The sequence below is a fragment of the Ascidiella aspersa genome, chromosome 6 (assembly GCF_963924565.1).
Source record: "Ascidiella aspersa chromosome 6, kaAscAspe10.2, whole genome shotgun sequence".
Classification (NCBI taxonomy): Eukaryota; Metazoa; Chordata; class Ascidiacea; order Phlebobranchia; family Ascidiidae; genus Ascidiella; species Ascidiella aspersa.
In genome coordinates this window covers 5,355,419-5,376,479 of record NC_139452.1, presented here as the reverse complement: position 1 = coordinate 5,376,479, position 21,061 = coordinate 5,355,419, and the positions used below count along the sequence as shown (strand labels likewise).

General features: G+C 32.3%; 1 protein-coding gene across 1 annotated transcript in view; it reads left to right on the top strand.

The window, feature by feature from the left end:
* Positions 1-2,179: 2,179 nt before the first annotated feature.
* The window catches only part of LOC146139318 (E3 ubiquitin-protein ligase rnf213-alpha-like), a 53,447-nt gene continuing 34,565 nt past the window's right edge, over positions 2,180-21,061 (top strand). The window contains exons 1-29 of the mRNA XM_083391076.1: positions 2,180-2,331; positions 3,525-3,660; positions 3,910-4,044; positions 4,347-4,503; positions 4,578-4,716; positions 4,785-4,862; positions 5,004-5,075; positions 5,150-5,227; positions 5,372-5,443; positions 5,516-5,593; positions 5,832-5,903; positions 6,031-6,078; positions 6,466-6,522; positions 8,992-9,100; positions 9,929-10,042; positions 10,276-10,432; positions 10,501-10,627; positions 11,444-11,587; positions 11,908-12,036; positions 12,542-12,671; positions 13,091-13,216; positions 13,717-13,867; positions 14,007-14,127; positions 15,633-15,756; positions 16,104-16,229; positions 18,457-18,613; positions 19,054-19,195; positions 19,483-19,557; positions 20,833-20,962. Coding sequence (XP_083247202.1) covers positions 2,329-2,331; positions 3,525-3,660; positions 3,910-4,044; positions 4,347-4,503; positions 4,578-4,716; positions 4,785-4,862; positions 5,004-5,075; positions 5,150-5,227; positions 5,372-5,443; positions 5,516-5,593; positions 5,832-5,903; positions 6,031-6,078; positions 6,466-6,522; positions 8,992-9,100; positions 9,929-10,042; positions 10,276-10,432; positions 10,501-10,627; positions 11,444-11,587; positions 11,908-12,036; positions 12,542-12,671; positions 13,091-13,216; positions 13,717-13,867; positions 14,007-14,127; positions 15,633-15,756; positions 16,104-16,229; positions 18,457-18,613; positions 19,054-19,195; positions 19,483-19,557; positions 20,833-20,962 — 3,187 coding nt within the window. The 5' untranslated portion in view covers positions 2,180-2,328. The remainder of the gene's footprint in view (positions 2,332-3,524; positions 3,661-3,909; positions 4,045-4,346; positions 4,504-4,577; positions 4,717-4,784; positions 4,863-5,003; positions 5,076-5,149; positions 5,228-5,371; positions 5,444-5,515; positions 5,594-5,831; positions 5,904-6,030; positions 6,079-6,465; positions 6,523-8,991; positions 9,101-9,928; positions 10,043-10,275; positions 10,433-10,500; positions 10,628-11,443; positions 11,588-11,907; positions 12,037-12,541; positions 12,672-13,090; positions 13,217-13,716; positions 13,868-14,006; positions 14,128-15,632; positions 15,757-16,103; positions 16,230-18,456; positions 18,614-19,053; positions 19,196-19,482; positions 19,558-20,832; positions 20,963-21,061) is intronic.

The following is a 21,061-nucleotide window of genomic DNA, read 5'->3' as shown; positions in this document are numbered from 1 at the left end:
AATGATATTGATAAACAAATTAGCTATTCATGTTGTGAAGTTGATCTGCCTACCTTAACCCACAAGGCCCTGAAATGCTGTATTATATTTCTTTGAGATAAATCACTTAACCTAAAAGTTATTGCATTTTTGGCATTCGTTCAAGGAATCATAAAAAGCCCACTAGGAAAAATTTTGCTAGGTTATATTAAAAGTCTAAATATATTTTGTGGCAGAAAATACTCCTGCTAAGGGTTGACCACTGTACATCAACAAACCATTATTAAAGCAGTAGAGCGATTTTAGCAAACCATGTAACCCTTGTCCTGAATGTAATTCATGTAACCCTTGTCCTGAATGTAATTCATGTAACCCTTGTCCTGAATGTAATCCATGTAACCCTTGTCCTGAATGTAATTCATGTAACCCTTGTCCTGAATTTAATTCATGTAACCCTTGTCCTGAATGTAATTCATGTAACCCTTGTTCTGAATGTAATCCATGTAACCCTTGTCCTGAATGTAATCCATGTAACCCTTGTCCTGAATGTAATCCATGTAACCCTTGTCCTGAATGTAATTCATGTAACCCTTGTCCTGAATGTAATTCATGTAACCCTTGTCCTGAATGTAATTCATGTAACCCTTGTCCTGAATGTAATTCATGTAACCCTTGTCCTGAATGTAATTCATGTAACCCTTGTTCTAAAAACAATGGCTCATTCAGGCTAAAGTAATATTCTCATGTTTTTTAAGTAGTAATTTTTTTATAATACTAAGGATAGTGTTATTTGACCAAACAATATACAGATATATATTTTATATAAATGTAGGTAATATTTCTACTCCACTAAAAGGCAAAAACGTCAAAGGACGAAACATTAAAGCTATCTTTGAGAGCCTCAAATCTACAACAAAGAAAGGATGGACTGGAACTCTATCAAACATTGTTGAGATGATGTTAGGTATCTTATTTACACAGCTCCTAATATATCATTGTATTTGTTTAATAGCTTCCAACGGTTTATTGCCCAGAGAACGATACAACAAACACAAATTAGTTGTTAAGACAATTTTTTTTAAGTGGTGTAATGTAGTGTCACAATACACAAAATTTAGGCAACCCACATTTAATTTGTACTAATTAGAAAAATATTTGTCGATGCAATGAACTCAATTGTTTAGAAACAACTGTATTAAAAATCTTGCTAATGAAGAAAACTATAATAATTTAAACACAAGAAATAGCAGAAACACTCCTTTCTGAATCACTGGTCTCCTTTTTAGGCTGTAAATTAAGTGCCACTTTTTTAAGCCTTTCAAAGGTGCAAAAACAAACTGTAACAACTTCTCTCTTTCAACAGTTTACCCTGATATAAAGCTTGTTATACAAAGACTCATATTATGTTTCAAATGTTATTAAAAACGTAATATATACCATTTCCTTTTTGCTACAATTTGTTTTGTTTCAGTTGTTTTTGGTTTCACAGAAAAAGAAGAAATTTCAAACATAATCGAGGCAGCATTTGAAGACCATCATTCAACTTTGTGGGTTTTACAGTCATGGACAGATCTAAAAGAACACAAGTCAATGGTCTTTGAATATGCATCAAAAGTTCGATGGTAATAATACCATTTTTTGATTTTCATACTTAATACATTTTTGTCAAGAAATTTGTCCAACTTTTTATGTAATTCAAACTAATATTAAACTTGCACAATATCATACTTCTAAATGGTGTTGTAATGACTTAAGTCTATGACCTAACTTAAGTGCACTTAAGTAACTAATTTTAAATGACTTGACAAAGATTTAAGTAATTGATGCAAAAGTCTTGAATAAATTTTTCTAAAATTGAGCTATTTACCTCAATTTTAGTACGTAAAGCATGATTGCTTGCTTAAAATTGCCTATTGGTTGTTTCTAAATGAAATTATTGCACAGGTTAGGATAAGTTTATTAATTTTCATGGTTTTTACTGGTTTACTCTTTTATTTTGATGTCAATTACTTGACTTGGATGCGACTTGCTATGACAAACCTTTAACTTGGACAACTAGAGACTTAACTAGGACAAAGTCATTTCAAAATAACTAGTTTTCCTCACTGTCTAAATGCAGTTACTGGTAATATGGTGCATGTCTTACTATTAAAAAAAATCAGGGGATTTAAATGTTTTTAACTTAGAGTTTATTTTAAAAGGGAACTGCCCCAAGAAACTTGGCTGATTTCCTTTGCTGCAAAGATTGGCGATGAAAAGACAGAATCAGCCATCAACTTTTTAAAAGAAAGACTTGTATTATTGGATGAGCAGCCGTCATCTGTTGACACAAGTTATTCCGAGGAATCAATGGTGAATTACTAATACGTACAGCTATTAAATTTTTAACTTTCACGAAAAATGTAATTTACATATTTGTTGTGCCACTAATAATAATACTTTCCCTGGCAATGTTTTTACTGCTGTATTACGGCACATAAGAAAACAAGTATATCAGTGGGCCAGTAAGGCAAACATGTTTTTTTTAAGTTTATAATGACTGGTCACCAAAAAAATTTTAAGTAACATGTGGTTCTAGAGGACTGTTTTATGTTGGAATTGATTTGTTAATTTTTTTGATTTATTGAAAGAATAATCAAAGCTATATAGTGCCACTGAAAAAGCTTTAATCTCTAAAAATTACAAAAAAGAGGAACTTTGCCAAAGAGGAACTAGGCGTTGCCTGTAGAATGAGGAACTAGTTGAGTGTGGTGTTGGGTTACGCGTGCTATGCCCTAGTGCAAACATACCAATGTCACATGACTTTTGTGTTTATTAGACACAAACAAGTCGTTAAAACACTGTGGCATATAAACTTCTATACAAAGATGTTTAACACCATACATTAAACGGTAGGTCTGTTAACTGTAAGTTCAGATTTACAGTTAATGACTTAATGGTTTCTTAAAATGACAATTTGGTGACCAATAAATATGTAAAGGGTATGCAAGATAGGATGGATATCACTAGGGATAATCATTTATATTGGACAAAGCCCATATCGGAAGCCAAGTGTTAATATCAGTAATCATTACCAAATTAATATATGAATTTCATCCTTGATTAATGATCAAGCGCACTAATTTGTACCTTAAAAGAGGTAGGTTTGTCAAAAATAACAGTCATAACTGGAGATAAACTATACTTCATAATACTAAAGCAAAATTTAACTAAATATCCTAAACATATCTATCACCTTAAAGTGCTACAATTTCATCTATTTTGCTAATTGGACCATAGTAATGATGTGATTTAGTATCAAACATCCCTAGATACCCCCAACTGATTAAATGTAGGCCTATAAATTTAGATACCCAAATTTTGCAATTAAAACAATGCAATTTAAGTTTATGTTTAAAGTGATGTCATGAACATTATCTAGAATTGTAGTCAATGCGTTATTGCAATAACACCCAACTATTTTGCGATTTTCAAAATTACACATTATATATATATTTAGTTAATAGTAGGTGCGTTTATTTTTACTAGAAATATAACTATTTCAGACTCCTGATTATGGAAACTCAAGTGATATTGAACAAAGCCTTTTTCCCCTTGTTCCATTATTCGTAGATTGTTTGGAAGATAAACAAATTGGAACTATTATCAATAGTATGGAAAAAAAGAAGCACATTTCAAAGAGTAAAATTTTGTTTTTTGTTTGTAAACAAACTTTTTTTTTTTTTTGTGTTAAAATTATAGTGTTAACAGTTGGATATATCTTTTTTTATAAATGCAAAACAAAATTTGATTTATGAAGATTCATGTTAAACATTCAGATTATAATCATGCATAAAATATTTTTTTAATAGATTTGTCTGATCTAGTGTTAAGGTTGAAAATTACCAACTGTTTTAGTTATGAGTATTTTATTATTGTTCTATTGTGCAGGCCAAAAGAAAAAGCTCAAAGTAAAAGATGGAAATACAGACAAAACAACAAGATTTGAAAAGCTTTTTCTGGCCATGCAAGCTAATGCAAAGGAATCTTGGAAGAACGATTTACTTGATATACTGATAAAAATCGGTCAGTTTTAAACTTTAATTGTTTATTTAATGACAAAGTATGAAACAAAACTAAATCTAAATAGTTACATAGATATATTTAATGTCTTGAAATATTTTAGAATGTGGCTTGTCAGCATTAAAATCATATTTTTGCTTAATTGCTTTAAATCTTAATTCCATTTTTTTGCGCAAGTTTTATCAGATAGGCAAACAACCATGTTTGTGATGTCATCATTATGCATGATGGGACCTAAACAGGCTAACTTATTTGTTTGAATACCCCTTTTTAAAACAATTTTTGTTTTGATGTTGTTTTGTCAGATAAAACAACAAAAAAAATGCCGGTAGTGGTAAAAAAATCACTATCAGTACTGAAAAATGAAAGTTTTAATTGGCTTGTCAAAAATTGGACACTGCTAAAAGAAAAAAAAGGAATGGTGACAAAAGTCTTTAAAGAAAACTTTAAGCGCAACCCAACGTGAGTACATTTTTATTAGATTTAACGATTATGTGTTTTATGACTTGAAGGGGACCTAAATTGTTGTGTTACAGAGAACATGGCTGGCTGCTGGATATTCTGTTTTACACGGCAACTTCAGAAACTACACAAGTCGATCAATTTGTTTCATCATTAAAAAGGGATGTTGAGAAAGAAACAACGCAAGAAGAGGCTGAATATAAACCAGAAAAGGTCGGTTGTGCCTATACTAATTTTTTGTAAAAATTTCATTTATATTCTTAAATGACCAGTTTTACCAGGCAAAACCAACACCAGAACCAAGAATGAAAAAATTAAGCTCAAATGTTCAATCAAGCAAGATGCGAGACACGCTTGAGGTAAATCACACCAAAAACTTATAAACAACTAATAATAATAAATTTATAAAGTGACCCACCTCGTTAACATCATGTTCACTTTAATGTTAATTAGATTATATTCTCTTATCCTTCTGTTACTAGTTTATCTATATTTTCCAGGCTAAACTCCACAAAAGTGACACAGAGCATGAGGCAGTAGATTCAACCCCTCAAAAAAGTCCAAGAAAGCCGGTATTTATAAATCTATAAATATATATGCAGTATTTGCTTTTTTCATTGTGTTTTTATATGACTAATTTTCCCAGGCAAAACCAACACCAGAACCGAGAATGAAAGAAATAAGCTCAAATGCTCAATCAAGCAATAAACGAGACATGCTTGAGGTATTTCACGCCTGATGCCGAGAAACAACTAATGCTTGTTTCGTTGTAACAATTCATAGTTAGAGCATTTTTTTAAATTGTGTTTACTTTACTGTACATTTTATTGTCTTATTCTTCTGTGAATAATTTCCCTGTGTTTTCCAGGCTAAACTGCCCGAAAGTGACACAGAGGATGAAGTTGTGGGTTCAACCCCTCAAAAAAGTCCAAGAAAGCAGGTATTTTTGAATAAATAAATATACTGTATTTGTTGTTGTTTTATTACATTTTTAAATGAAAAGTTTTTCCAGGCAAAACCAGATCCAGACTTGACAATGAAAAAATTAAGTGCAAATGCTCAATCAAGCAATAAACGAGACATGCTTCAGGTATTTCACATCAGAAGTCGAGAAACAACTAAAAAATACCAAGTTATTTTTAACTGATCCACCTCATTGTAACAATATACCTTTGGAAAAGCTACAGTACATACCCATGTGGATTTCATGGCTTATTTTGTGTAACAATTCATATTTCGTAGAGCATTTTTTTAAATTGTGTTTACTTTACTGTACTGTAAATTTCATTGTCTTATTCTTCTGTGAATAATTTCCCTGTGTTTTCCAGGCTAAACTGCCCGAAAGTGACACAGAGAATGAGGTTGTAAGTTCAACCCCTAAAAAAAGTACAAGGAAACAGGTAGGTATTTGGAAATCTATAAATATATGTTTTTTGTTATTTTTGATATTATATGTTAGAAATTTAATAAATTATTTACTTGGCACATCATTTTCAGTTAGTATTTAGTTAATGTTTTTGTATAAAGAAGTCATTGGAAGTGGAAACACATTTATCAAGCATCGGCCAAACAGAGGTAACTATTTAGTGGATTATTTTGTACATTCACATGCTACCTTCACAAATTACCACTTTCACATTACATTAAATAGGCCTTTAGCTGGACAAGAGCCATCCATGATTTAACTGTAGAATCAGGACATCACAAGAACCTTATTGGTCAAATAAAATGGATAAATTTGTTTCCAGAATGTTATTATTACGTTTTTATTAAGTAACCTGTTTAATTCTATTTCTGTTGTTTGTGTATATATAATATATATAGACGTTTTGACAGGATACAGATAATTTTTTTTTTTTTTTTTTTTTTTTTTTTTTAGTTACCGGTATTTGACTTATTGGCACTTTCCCTGTCAAAAAATGACTACTATGGTAGACATTATATTCATTATGCTATTTTCAGACGGATTCGAGGGAGGTCAAATCAAAGTCTCCAAGCTACAATAAGGCATTGCCACAGGTACACATAGTAATTGCGAACTTTATCAACCGTTGCTTATAGTTGTTTTTTTAAGGCGGACTTAAAATCTTGATACTTAAATGGGATGAAATATTTAATTCTAGACAAAATCCTCTCAATTGTACAGGCTCAACTAAACTTTTTTACTAAGATGTATCGCATTCAATCAGAAATAGTATATATGTTCAATTAAAGCCCTATAAGTGGTACAAAACAAACGGTAGTTATTGCTAACTTTAAATTGTTTTTTTAAGTATTTCTGTAGTAAGCATTTTGCTCCAGTTTTTATTCATTATTCATCAAATAGGAGCAAGTAATTGACGCCTTTGAGTGGCCAGTCATACGTTTTTTAAACAGTTTTGTTGAAAGATTTGTTAAATTTGCTTTTGGAAAACATATGAGAACCACTGGTCTTCCTGGCATATATTTATATCAATACAATAAACACAACTATGCTTTGCAAATTAAGCTAGTAAGCCTAATCACTAATACATTATAAAATCTGTTGTACCATACCCATGTGCCCAGAAACAATAATATATGTAATGCTTTAATTAAACACAAACAGCTTTAGAAACCATGTAGCTGTCGTCACCTACAATCCTACATGTTAAACATTTGTAGTCACAAAAGTCCAACGAATAGCAGCAATACCAATGAAAAAAAAATTGTAACATGTGTGCCATGCGTTATTTCCATAAGCGCCTTTAAGTAGAACGTGTCTGATCCATCCGTGGCCTGTGGACCATATATGACTCTCAACATAAGTATCTGTGACCTGCGCGAAATCGTAAAATTTAGTGACTCCCAAACTTTTTTTATTACGTTTCATTTAAGAGATGAATCAAAAATAAATGTTCAATAAACGAAGTATATGTCTAAATTGTAAGGTCATGGTTAAAAATGTGTGTTGAACAATCTAAATCAGTGATTCTCAACCGCGGCTCTCAGAGCCGCATGCGGCTCTCAACTGTACATTTGGCGGCTCTCTAACCGAGTGAAAAATTAGTTAGAAGTAGCAGAATTGCAACAAAGTAAGTAAGAGAAATCAAGAATTAATGAATTGTATCAGCAAGGATCCCGAGTACGAAGTACCAATGTTACCGGGTACTTCCATCCGGCTCTTTAAAATAATTTTGTGGTTTGTTACGTCACAATATATTTAGTCCTGATCGACAAGCTATGGCAAACACTTTTAATTAGTTAGACTAGGCTAGCGTAATGTATATTTGTTGTTTTCTTGTTGCTTTCTTAATGTTTTTTAATTGTATGCCTACTGTTGTTTTTTATGCGGCTCTTTGCAAACCTTAGGTTTGAAATGCGGCTCTTGCTCGAAAAAAGGTTGAGAATCACTGATCTAAATGAATGTTTGTTTTGCGTAACGCAAGTGGCCTTCTGTGCGTGGCACGGAACATTAAAATATTGTTGTCCCAGAGGGTGCTAATCTTTCACCAACCTTACCTAAGTATCTTTCATTACTACTGCACTTCACAAACATTAAATGTATATTAAATTAATAACCTTTAACCCTTTGAGGTACAGACGTTTTTACAAATAAATGTTTCCAAAAGGGCCCAAATCCCTCTATTACGTTACTATTTGTTGTACCCAATTAAACTAAAATAATAAAACTAAATCCAGTTTGCTTTTTTCACAAAAAAAACAAAACTTCATTTATGTCCGCCTAGGCGGCCGTTGACCTTCACACCATTTCAACACCCAATGGGGGTAATGTTTTCTGTGTAACCACAATAGATTCAGTTAGTTTACACAAAACTTGACAAATCAATACTCAAGCTCATTATAAATTAGTTGTGCGGTATTCAGCCAAAACAAACCCAGCTTTCAAACTATTACTTCGGGTCTTTTATGACTAATATCAATCATTCTTCACATTATAATTATACTTCAAATTTTGGCCAACGATACTATATAAGAAGTATAGACAATTTTACTGCTTTGACTAAATGTGTTTGGTATTATCATATTAAAGTGTATCTGTGCTTCATCCGTCAGATGGCGTTAAACTGACTGTACCTGGTGTTATACTTCTATGCCAGTGTTGTAAACAAGTCATTTTGAAATGACTTCTTTCCAAGTCAAGTCATATGAAAAAATAACAAGTCAAATCGCAGTCAAAGTCATTGGTTACCTAAGTCAAGTCCCAGTCAAGTCATACAATCAAGTCAATTTCAAGTTATGTCGTTGACATAAAAATAAACTTAAACCATTAAAAATAGTAAACTCTTCCGATTTTGAGCAACAATTTAACCTAAAAAACAACACAAACGCAATATACAGCAATGAATTGTTTAATGTGCAAAACTAAATCACAAAGGGTTAGTGATGTAAGGTTTTAAAACTTGACATATGTGAAACAACTGTTTCAGAAAGCAATATTTTATATTACATGGCTGTGCAATTTGGTGGTTTTACTGGTAAAAAAATTACTTAATGTTTATTTTGCAGACAAAGTCAAAAATTCAGCCAGTGTTGCCGTTATTACTCGAATTTACGTCAATTGATGGTGTGCAGCAAATTGCAAAAGAATTGCACAAAAACGGCCACCTTTCTGTTGGTAAGTGTCTTGAATTCCTTAAATGCATGTTTTTTCAGATGAGGAATTCAGTGTGATTTTACCTCGTTTCAAATAACTCTATTTTCTAGAAATATTGCATGTTTGGAAAGCATCCTTAGTTTTGCCTTTTTTTGTTCACATCTTTTAATTTTGTTTTTAAATTACTTTAAACAATAAATAACCCAGAATGTGTAAAACAAATAAGGATGTTTTTTGTTGCAAGATTTTGGTGTGAATACTATACTGATACTAACGGTATTATAAATCGCTTCGTAAGAAAAAAACATTAATATTTCCTTATTTTTTTTGCATATTGGTGTATAGTTTTGGACCCGCAATATAAGTAATGTTCAGTGCTACAGAGTTTGGGTTTACAAGTATGGCTACATCATACATCAATTTTACACATAAAATTAAATATGTGAACTGTATCTTTTTTGTCTTGCAAACAAAACCTTGGACACACATCGCTTCTTAAAATACATGTTAAAGCATAGAATATTATTTTTTTTCCTGTTGTTCACTGTTTCATAAAGTGCAGAAAGTTATTTTTAGTAAAAACTGATGGAAACGCTTGGGAACCCTGTTTTGTTAGGTATGGTTTTTCCTAGAAGTCTGAATCTGGAATGCACAGTAAGCAGAATATGCTGGTTCGCTTAGTCTAAATACGCACAGATTATTACGATGTTTTCCGGCTTGTAGTTATTTTACACTTTTACCCTTGCCATCTGTAAACTGTTTATTGAAAAAAATATTTCTCTTGCTATACATAAACGGAGTATTTCTTTACCTTATATTCAAAGTTTTTAACCCTTGTTTATTGTACAGAGAATCTGAACGAAATTCAGTTGAGCAACTTGGAATCTGCCTGGCATGTAATTGTGAACTCTCCTGCCAAAAGTGGATGGGAAATAACATTTTTTGATACTGTTAAAACACAAGGTATTATTTGTATTTAGTTAATTTAAAGTATTTTGTTCATTTTATCTAATACATAGTTACAAGGGTTGGTCTGCGTAATTGGGTTTAAAACAGTTTATGATTCAATTACCCTTTACTATTGTTTTGCCCAAGCTATGCTTCGGGTGTCCTTGGCTTTAGTAGTACCAATGGAGTATATTTCAATGCTGCAAAACAAAACTAGCAAATTCAAAATGATTTTTGTGTCTCTGTAGTTAGCAAAAAGGTTGCCTACATTCTTCATAAGTTTTTTAAATCTGAGGATCTAAATGAAGAAAGCTCATGGCTGATTTCAGAATTTGAGTTTTTGATCCAAAATGCAGATGAAGTTCAAAAATGTATTTGTGGCCATAAAAAGAAACTTGGCAAGCTGTAAGAGTCATTGGAATAATTTACTAAAAAATATTTATATAAATATATGGCATAATTATGTTTTAAAGGTTTGTTAAGAAATATAAAGAGGCATTACTTGACGTTATTCTCCTGGTTGTAAATGGTGACAAGAAGTTGTTTGAAGTTATTCAATCACTCCAGACCAATGCTAAAGAAGAAATGGACTTTTCCGAAGTATGTTTCCCCCTAAAATTAATAGTATTTTAACAAAATGCATAAATAGTTCAAATATAATTATGTACGTGGGAAGATATATGGGTTATATCAGTAGCCTATTTATCTAAGGCAGAGGCTCTCAAAATGTGCAAATTTCCAGTGAAAAATAGTTTTTCAACTACTGATCTAAAGTAATACATTCCACTACAAAGTTCATCATATCTCATACACCAGGGGTGTCCAACTCAAACATGCCGGCGTGCCGATTTTTATTCTATAACTTGTTCCCGTGCCAAAGTTTAGTAACTAATTCTTTTTAAAATAAAACCATTTTTTCACTAATAATGAAAACATGTAGCAGCAGTGCGCATTAATGCATCTAAGTGTCCGTCGGTGGGCTGACTTTTGCTTCTTGTTTCTTCACATCAAACTTTATAGTTTTTTTTTTTTTTTTTATATATATTTTTTTTTTTTTTTTTTTATTTATTTTTTTTTTATATAACTTTTTTTTTATGTAACTTTATTTTGATTATTATATTTTTAGTGTTTTATTTATTTATTTTTTTTATATAACTTTTTTTTTATGTAACTTTTTTTTGATTATTATTTTTATTTTTTTTTATGTGAATGTTAGCCTCCACTACAATATAATGTTGTAGTATTAGAAGTAATTGTTGGTTGTCGTGATTGCCGCGATTGTTTTATATTGTGAATAAAAAATAACACTTATACTGTGTAAAAAATAGGTATTTTTTGGCATGCGTGCCGCTTGTTGGGAGCTCCCTGTTATACACTTTATTTAAATCATTTTTATCACTCTTGCACTTGTTTCAGTTCGCTAGCTTTACAATGGACAACATATCTTCGGATGATGATGATCTAGAAGAAGACTATTCTCCTAGACCTCAAAGTTTCTTGATTGAGGAAATATCTAGCACAGAAACACCACAAACTGAAGACAAACGCACACCTGATGATGTAAGTTAAATTCATAAAAACCTAACACTTATGAGGCAAAACCACAAAATTAAATTTAACGCTTAAAGAAATATTAATTAGAATTTGTGTTTACAAAGAGATACTCTATAGATTATAGATTTACTGGGCCATATGTATTTTGGCATTTGTAGACCGATTCGATAAAGGTCAAATCTATAGATTTAAGTAAAGGTAAACATTTTTGTTGTGCATCACACCAGTAAAGTGTTTCTATCGCCATGGATCAATAAACTTGTCACACAAGTAACACTAGTTGGCGAAAATAAATTTAGAACTCACAAACAAAATTAAATTTTAAGGCTAATGATGATGATCAAGTTAAAAGGGTGAACAACAATTCTGGTAACTATTCTCCTGGAAGTTTCTTAATTGAAGAAATATCTAGCACAGAAACACCACAAACTGAAGAAAAACCCACACCTAATGTTGTAAGTTAAATTCATAAAAATGACAGCCCAAACTTATTAATATAATTAAAATTGAGAGTTTTGAAGAAATTTTGACAAGATTTGTATAAAGAGAGATACCATCTAGAATTCTAGATCATAGTTTACTCGGTCATTTTTATTTTGTTATTTTTAAACTGATTCAAAGAAGGTCAAATCTATAAATTTAAGTCTGTCTCCCAAGTCATCTAGCTACACCGAGCAACCAGCAAAGGTAAACATAATCATTGTGCATCACACCATAAATGTGTATGTTGTCACCACGGGTCAATAAGTTTGTCACACGAATCGGCAAAAAGCAATTTAAAACTCGCAAACAAAATTACATTTTAAAACTACTCAGAAATATATATTTAAACACTGATTTAAAAATGTTTTTGCCCGATATCCTTATTGTATGCTTTTTCACTGAGTTTCTTCCTACATTTGTGGTTGAAATTTATTTCGTTTAAAGTTTATTAGCGTTATTTCAACTCAATATCTTTAGGTTGTTGATATGTCCGTTGACATAGTCGAAAAGCTTGAACCACTGGCACCAATTCTTGGTGACTGTTTGACAATAAAACAAATAAACCTGTTTGCCGAAGCACTCCACAGTGAATCGTATTTGACACAAGGTTTGTGGCCAATATAACCCTACATATTTTTATATTGTCAAAAATTGGGCTGTATTTGGTTTAAAAAAAAATTGAGAAAAATGTTACTCAAAATATAATATTACCCGTTATGTTTATTACAAAGTATGCAGTAAGTAGTTATAGGCTGTAGATATTTAGTTGATCTATGGCAGGGGTGACGAACCTATTTGCTGTCGCGGGCCACTTTGTCAGTTACCACTAAGTAAGCGGGCCGCACAACTTTTTACTCATACTATTAAACGTGTTCGTCACCCCTGATCTATGACCACCTGACAAATTATGTTTATTTTCAATTTGGACTAAAATTGAGTGACAAGTTTTTAAAATCGCATGCTAACATAAAGCAATCTTGTTAACATAAGGTATTTTCTTTTTACATAGTTTTTAATTTTTTTCAGAAAAATTGGATCAAATTCGTCAGCTGAATAATCAAAATAAAATCATGGAAATGTTAATACTGGAAATCAAGGAAACTAATAGACCAGATTGGCTAAAAGTCTTTCTAAGCTCCCTCAAACCCAACTGTAAGTTCACTTTTATAAACAACAATAACCGTTTTATTTGGTTTATATTTTGTCTGTTTTTGTAAAAATATCATGTGAAATTTACTATAATGTTAAAAACTTGTTGCTGTTGAACATCACCACTTTCTAACCTATATGTAATTGCCTGAATTTCATTCGTTACTTTTAATACAAGAAGCCTCTTCGAAGCAATTTGTCATATTTGTTCACATTTCATTTCTTGTGTCTTTACTTGAATGCGAGGTTTTTCTTTCTCATATACACTTCGTTCACTTGGATTATCTTGGAACACTTTTGAGTCACTCTCTTATTTTGCACAAATTTGGCTGCTTCCGTTTTTCGCTTGGTAGAAAAAGTTAAACAATAAAACTATAACTTGTTGTCTTTTGGACATTTTTCTAATTTTTTTTTCTAATTCTAATGTATTATCGCAAGAGATTTAATTACTGGCTTGCAAGAAGTGTTCATTTTTACAACATTTACCTAAGGTGTTTTTATAGGCGACGATATCTTATACTTGGTTTGCGAAAAATTCGCTTGCGATTCCAGTTTCGATTGGTCTTGGCTTGTAAAAAATTGGAAATTTCTTGTCACAAACCCCGAGATGGTGAAATTGGAAATATTGAAAGTATTGCCATCTTATGATAACACGTAAGATTTACATTATAATTGATTCGTCATGTAAATTATATATATTTTTACGAAATATATTTTAGTGAGAAAACTTCGCCTGGCCATTAGAAATCATGTCACAACATTCCCGTTTACAGATTAATGTTTTTTTTAACAGGTTTGCAACTAAACAACACAAAGATTCCTTGCTTGCTGTTATGATTGGCCGTGTTGGTGGTGATGAAAAAGTGGACAGACTGATTACCAGACTTAAAGAGTGCCAACTAAACGTTAAACAGGTAGGAAGTTTTACTTTAGTACAGTGGTTCTTAACCTTTGGTAACCTGTCGAACCCATATGTTATTTCTGCAAGCGTGTCGAACCCCAAATTTTCGCTCAGTGTTCGTTTCTTCCTCCTAGCAGCTAAAACTGGGCATGATCAAATATTGCCTATATATATATATATATAGGTTAAATTGGCCAAACTTTCAATATATAACGTTACATGACAACTTGGAACATAATAGAGATTCGAATTTAGCTTGAAATAACAACATTAAATGTGCTTTAGAGGAGGTTCTCGCCGAACCCTTGAAACAGCTGCGTCGAACACCAAGTGTTCGATCGAACCCTTGTTAGAAACCACTGCTTTAGTAACTTTCAGGGCTGCGTAGTCGGACCTGAGTCTAACGTGGGAATACGCACTAGCAGTACCAAATTTCGAAAATGAAACAAGAATTTCCAAATGAAGCCTTTTCAAACTGAATGACTTATGTATAGTTGTGTACCTGCTATGTGAATAAATTGCACCTGCAACACGTGCGACAATTTGCTAAATCAGGGGTCGGCAACCTTTTTGTAGCCGCGGGCTAAAATACTAACTCAAAGGTCTCTGCGGGCCGCGCAACATGTTAACTGACATTTGTGTAATTAAAATGTTATAACAACTGTGTATAACAATCAGGCGGGCCTCGGATTTTTTTGCACTTAAAAACGTGTTTAATTACATGTAGGCCTAAGGAGGTAGTAAAGTGTTGGCGCAATCGCGACACAAGCGTGTGTTTGGCTTAAAATTAGACAACACAGCTCGTCATCCATACTACTAATGAAAAGTGTAATAAAACTACTTTGAGGAAACGCGATAAGTTGAATAGTTAATCTAGTTCACCAGATTAAGTCTAGGAGCACCTGGCGAGCGATTGAGCGCAATTATTTTGGAATACCGCTATTTCTTTTAAATTTCTTGCGATTTTTTATTACATTTAAAAAAAAATGGTTAAAAATATTTGTCCAATATTTTTGAATGCGTTTTCCGTTTGTCCGCGACGCACTCGGCAGCACAGCGCAACGGCAAAGAAGCACTGATCTTGTTCCAAATCAGCATCAAAACGTAAACAAACAGGATGTAGAAAGATTATTCGCCCTAAGCGCGAAAGTTTTTCGCATTTACGTATATTTTGCGAAATTCCGCCTTGTTTAAACAGATTAAACATACTGATATGTTGGACTACATGGCGCTACACCATCGGTAACAATGCATTTCATAACATGTAATGTGTTTTTTCCGTTTACGTGTGACCTATTGTAAAACAGCAAAGGCGTGTATTTTGGGTATGAATGAATTGCTGAATATATTCGCCTTGTTTTAGTTACGCAAATGGGGTTATTTTTAACCGATTTCACATCCCTGGTAACTTTAATAAAATTATAATTTTTCTGAAATCTGTTTTTGATTCAGTGATGCTCCAGGTATTATCATAAAAAAAGATCAAAAACTCAATAAAACAATTTTCCTATTTTTTAGTCATTGGCAGCAGAATTGGATATGGAACTGGTTCCATTATTACCCATTTTCGGCGATTGCCTGCAAAAAAGCGAAATTGTTGCTATTTGTACGGATTTGAAAATGTCCGGTTACATGACAGAAGGTATAAATAACAGCTAAAATAAGTTGATTCAGTAAAAGGTAAATTTAGTATCTGTGAAAAAAAAGTTTTAAAAAGCTAGTTGGTGTATCAACTTTGTAAAGTTGTACACCACATTCTACTATTTCTTCCTTGTTGCTGAATGAATATATTTTACTTTTGTTTTGTTACCTAAATATATAGGAGTAGTTATATCCCTGTCATACAAGACAATATGACCTATGTCATTTACACATATCATTTTCAATGAAAATTACATTAAAAATAAAATTGAATCGTAAGACATTACTCCTTATTTCATCTAGTACATTAAAAGCGCTTGAAGTTGAAGTTTTATGTGCTTGTTACAGATCATCTCAGACAAGTGGAACATAGCAATGCACAACCAGAAATGGTTACAATTATGTTTAAATCACTGAGAGAAAATGTGACACTATCATGGAAATCTGACTTAATACTATTCCTTAAACATCACGGTTAGTGTTATTTACCTTATTCTTTGATAAAATAAACTCGCTTGAAGTTATTATTTTTGTACTTCGTTGAGTGTTATTATTTTTGTACTTACTAAATTTCAATGTTAAATATGGGTAATTTTTAATTTTGTTTTTGCATATGTCTCAAATCAAAAGGATCAAGGGAGCATTCTGCCTCTTTAATAAAGCCAGGGTTATTTTATGCAATACTGACGTAGCAGTCAGTTATTTTTTTGTATAATTCCGCTACTGCATTTCTGTAACATGCACTACCTAACTGACAAACACAAATGTAGCTTATTGTGCTAAAGAAGCATCAGTGGCGTATCCAGGGGGGGGGGGTCGGACCCCCCCTTTTCGTAAGTGACATTATCGTTTTTTGTTCGTTTTTGTCAGAGTTTTACTCACCGTCCGAAGCTGCGTGTTTTTAAATGTAATTGGGTCACGCGTCTAAGCTAATGCGAAACCAACGCAAAACGCCCTTTTTCGTCTTTTGTTTGGTCGACCGTAAACGCTAGATAGTTTTTCTCTTTCGCCTTTCGTTATTCGTTCGGGTTGGTTAATCAGCAAGTGTGTGTTCGACAATTAATAATATAAATCAAGCGGTTTCCGCTTTTTTCTCTCTGAAAACGTCGAGTTAGACGGTGCTGATGTTTCTCGCTGTTTGTTGTCTGCGTCAGGGTTGCCACTTAGGTTTTTTAAAGCCAAATTTGAAAATTTAGGCTTTTTTTAACCTCTTTGGATTTTATTTTTTCAAAAAAAAATCCAAATGAAATTTGTTTTTTTAGGCTTTTTTCGTTTTTTTTCAAAAATGTCAGGTGTGTTATGTTAAGAAGATATCAAACTAACGCAAAAACAGAAAAAATTTCAAAAAAATTACAAAAAAGAGAAAAATTACAAGAAAAATTTGCAATAAGAGAACAAAATTGTCAAGAAAAATTTACAAAAAAAGAAAAAAATTAGGAAAATTTGCCACAAAAAAGAGAAATTCAATGTACCAGCATGACCATTTATTGCATTTTTTATTTATTTAAGGAAAAACATAGGCTTGTTAGAGTTTGTAGTAGATTTGGCTTTTTTTGGCCTTTTTTTGGAGTAATTTTGGCTTCTTTATTTTTTCTATCTGGCAACCCTGGTCTGCGTTAATATCAGATCTAAGTGTAAAACAGGGGTCGGCAACCTCCTGTAATTCATTGGGCCCGTCGCCTCTTTGACAAACTATACACGAGTTCATTTCAAATACTTTTTGACTATTTTAACTACGTAAAGGCCCGTTTTCACTACAGCTGCACTGAGCTGCGCTGCTGGGCGTGAAATTTTTTTCACTGCAGCTGCACTGAGCTGCGGTGGGCGTAAAAATCGCTCCAAACGTAAGGTTTTTCTATTGCTGCACGGGGCTTGAGTTTAGCAAAGCGTGAAAATCGCTCCAAAGCGTATTTTTAAGCTAGCTGCAGCTGCTGCACGGGGCTTGAGTTTAGCAAAGCGTGAAACGCTCGCCACAATAGAATTTAAATGCAAATTACGCCCAGCGCAGCTCAGTGCAGCTGTAGTGTAAACGGGCCTTAAGTGCGAAAAATTTTCGCGCTTCGCGAGAATGATCTTACTACGTCCGGGTTGTTAACGTTTTGATGCTGTATTTTGAACTAAATCAGCGCTTCTTTACCGTTGCGCCGTGTAAAGCTGCCAAGTGCGTCGCGGACAAACCGAAAACGTATTCAAAAAATATTTGACATACCGTATATTTTTTAACGTTTTTCATTTTTGGCAATGTAATAAAAACTTGCAAGAAATTTAAAAGAAATGTCGTTATACCAAAAATAATCGCGCTCGCTTCGCTCGCACAACCGTCACTATTTTATGACGTCATTAATGTCAGACGATAAAACAACGGTGAATTAAGTTGAAAATTCGGAATCCTAAGTTGAAAATTCGGAATCCCCCCTTTTTGAATTTCTGTATACGCCCCTGAGAAGCATGAATTGTAAAAAATGAGGCATCATGTATTGTCAGTTGTCACCCCTCAAATCATTACATAATATTGGCTAAATATACAAATAAACACAGTATATTTTTTCTATTAAATTTATTTCAACTATACAAGCATATTTGTTGCTTTTTCTTATTAATTCAACTACCTCTTTATTCCAGTAGGCGGTGCACACTTATAAATACCTTCCTGTATTAGGTTGAGATCAATAGGTATTTTTATAGTCTTCTGTTTTTGTAGCATCATCAAATGTACACTACATTGCATCCAACTACTTACTAAAAAACGAGAAACAAAAAATTTTGAAAGAAATCATTTCAAAATGGACTGCCATGAAAGGTGTTGGCGCAGAATTGCACACAATTATTTCTGAATTTTATCAGAGTATCACTGAAAAGTAAGTATAGGCTATATAAATACATAGTTGTTAACCAGGGTTCGACGGAGCTGCTTTAGGGATTAAAAAGCGAAAACGTCCTTTGAAACCTTTTTAACGCCTATTGAAGTTATATTAACTATTGTCAAAAACTACGTTTTTTCTAACTTTAACTATGAAAATACAATTTTTTTGATGGGGGAGTAGGCTTTACAAGGAAATCTTATCAGCCCATAAGCGCTATGCATAATATGGCATGTTGCGACGTAAGACTAATAAACACTGTAAAGTGCAACTTCTTATAAATTAAACTAGCAATCACGTTATTCAAGGTAAATTCCAATATCTTTAATCTAACGTCATGTATCCTTTCGAATTGAAAGTTTTGCCAATTTAACTAAAACAAACCCAATTTTTTAAATGGATATTATAAATAATATGTTTTCTAACACGTTATACAGGCACCCAAACATGGATTTGAATAACCTCTTGCTAAAAGTAATGATGAAAATGTCTATTCAGAGGAATGAAACACCAAGCCATTTTATTGCAGCCCTTAATAAAATCTTGAGTTCCAAAACAAGACTTGATAATCATCCCAGGGTAAGTTTGTTTAACATTTGATTCAACCGTATAATTTACAATATTTAACATTATATATTGATGGTGATATATCATTTTATTTATATTGTTTTTAGCTGACAGCAATATTTGTACATATTGCGAACTAAGCATGTAATACTTGTGAACCAACTTAGGTTATAATAAACTAAGCAATTTCTATATTTATATTTCGAATATAAATAGTAATACCGGTACATAAGTAGGCCTAATACATTTAAATAAATATTTTATATTATTTTTGGACATAATACTGATATTACCTTTAGGACCAGCCTATTTCCCCAAATGTCTCCAGAAAAGAGGATGTTTTACAAAAAACAATTTCGCAAGAAAAGCAAAAGGTTCGAAAAAGATATCATAGATGTACATTACAGTTGTTGTTGAGTTAAATTTTAAGATAACGAATGCTCAAAGTAATGTTTAGTACAAAGAAAGGGGTAGGGTATATAGATAGACTAAATGTTCTTTAATGGGATACGATGTCTTGAGACTGTCAAGGTAAGATGTCTTGAGATTGTCTGTCAAAAACCGTACGACGATAGAGCTTAGCTTAACTCTATCTCTGTATATTTTGCAAGCCTATTATAATGCGACCCTCGAGGCTTAGCTCATGTTAGGTAATTTAAAATGTCGAAAATAGGGGATGCAAACGCTCCTATGATATAAATGTTCTTGTTGTATAGTTCGTCGAAAATGCGTTTTGGCATAATTTACCGATTTTTTATGTCTATTGGCTTCCAGATAGTTTCCAACATTCAAAATTGCAGTTTAAAGACGGAAATGGTTTTATGATATTGTTGTCGGATCAGACAAAATAGGTCTTTGTAAACATGCAACACTTGCACTGCTGGCAGCAATAGAAACATAGCTTTACATATTACTGAGAGTCAATATTTTTATTTTAAAATCACCTAAAAAGCACTAATAGTAATTTATTAGGTTTTTTATATAGTTAAAAATGCTGTGCAAGTTTTTTTCCCAAATCACGTAAAAATCCTGATATTTAAGGCGATTATTTTTTGACTTACCGGTACCAGAAAAGTTAAAATTTTGTCAAATTTATTGAAAGTAAAAATTAATTACAAAATGGACAAAAAACGTTCATAAAATTATTAAAAACTGTCGCGATGGTCTTGGTATAAAATTTAATCAAAATTCAGGTTTCAATTACTATCAATAACATTCTTCCTGAGATACATCTTTATTTAAGCAACATATGGTGTAAGCAAGCCAGGCAGAGTTAACCACGCCGGGCCTTAGGCCTAGTTTATCGCATTAGTTTTATCTTGAACTTTATACAGTTGTGTATCTCTGATTTAGACAAATGTATTGAACAGTATTTGCTGGGTTTTCTGTGGTGATTTTCAATTATTCAAATTTATTTTTTGCCACTCTTTTTCCTTGTATTTTAACTATACTGTTACTCAACAATTGTATAAAATAACCAGCGTATTTTTCTTAAGCATTTTATAGTTGTTTGTCTTTTTGATATGCCAAAAATATCACCTAAGCATTTTTAATAGATTCGCATAAACCTGAAAAAAACTACTGATTTGATTTCCAATGTTTGTCAGTAAATAACCGCTCTAGTAATAATGTAATACGACTTTTTGTAGGAACCTACCCCTGACAATAAAATAATAAAGAATCTGTTTGCTTTAATTCCAATGCTTGACGATTGCCTAAAGCCAGTTCATATGAAACAAATTTCGACGTTTTTACAAAGTCGAAAACATCTACCAGAAGGTAATAGTTCTTGTTTGGAATGATTACTATAATTTTGAATATTTAGTGATCAGTTTTTTTCTCGTGGTTATATTGCTTAAAACACCATTTGGTTACAAC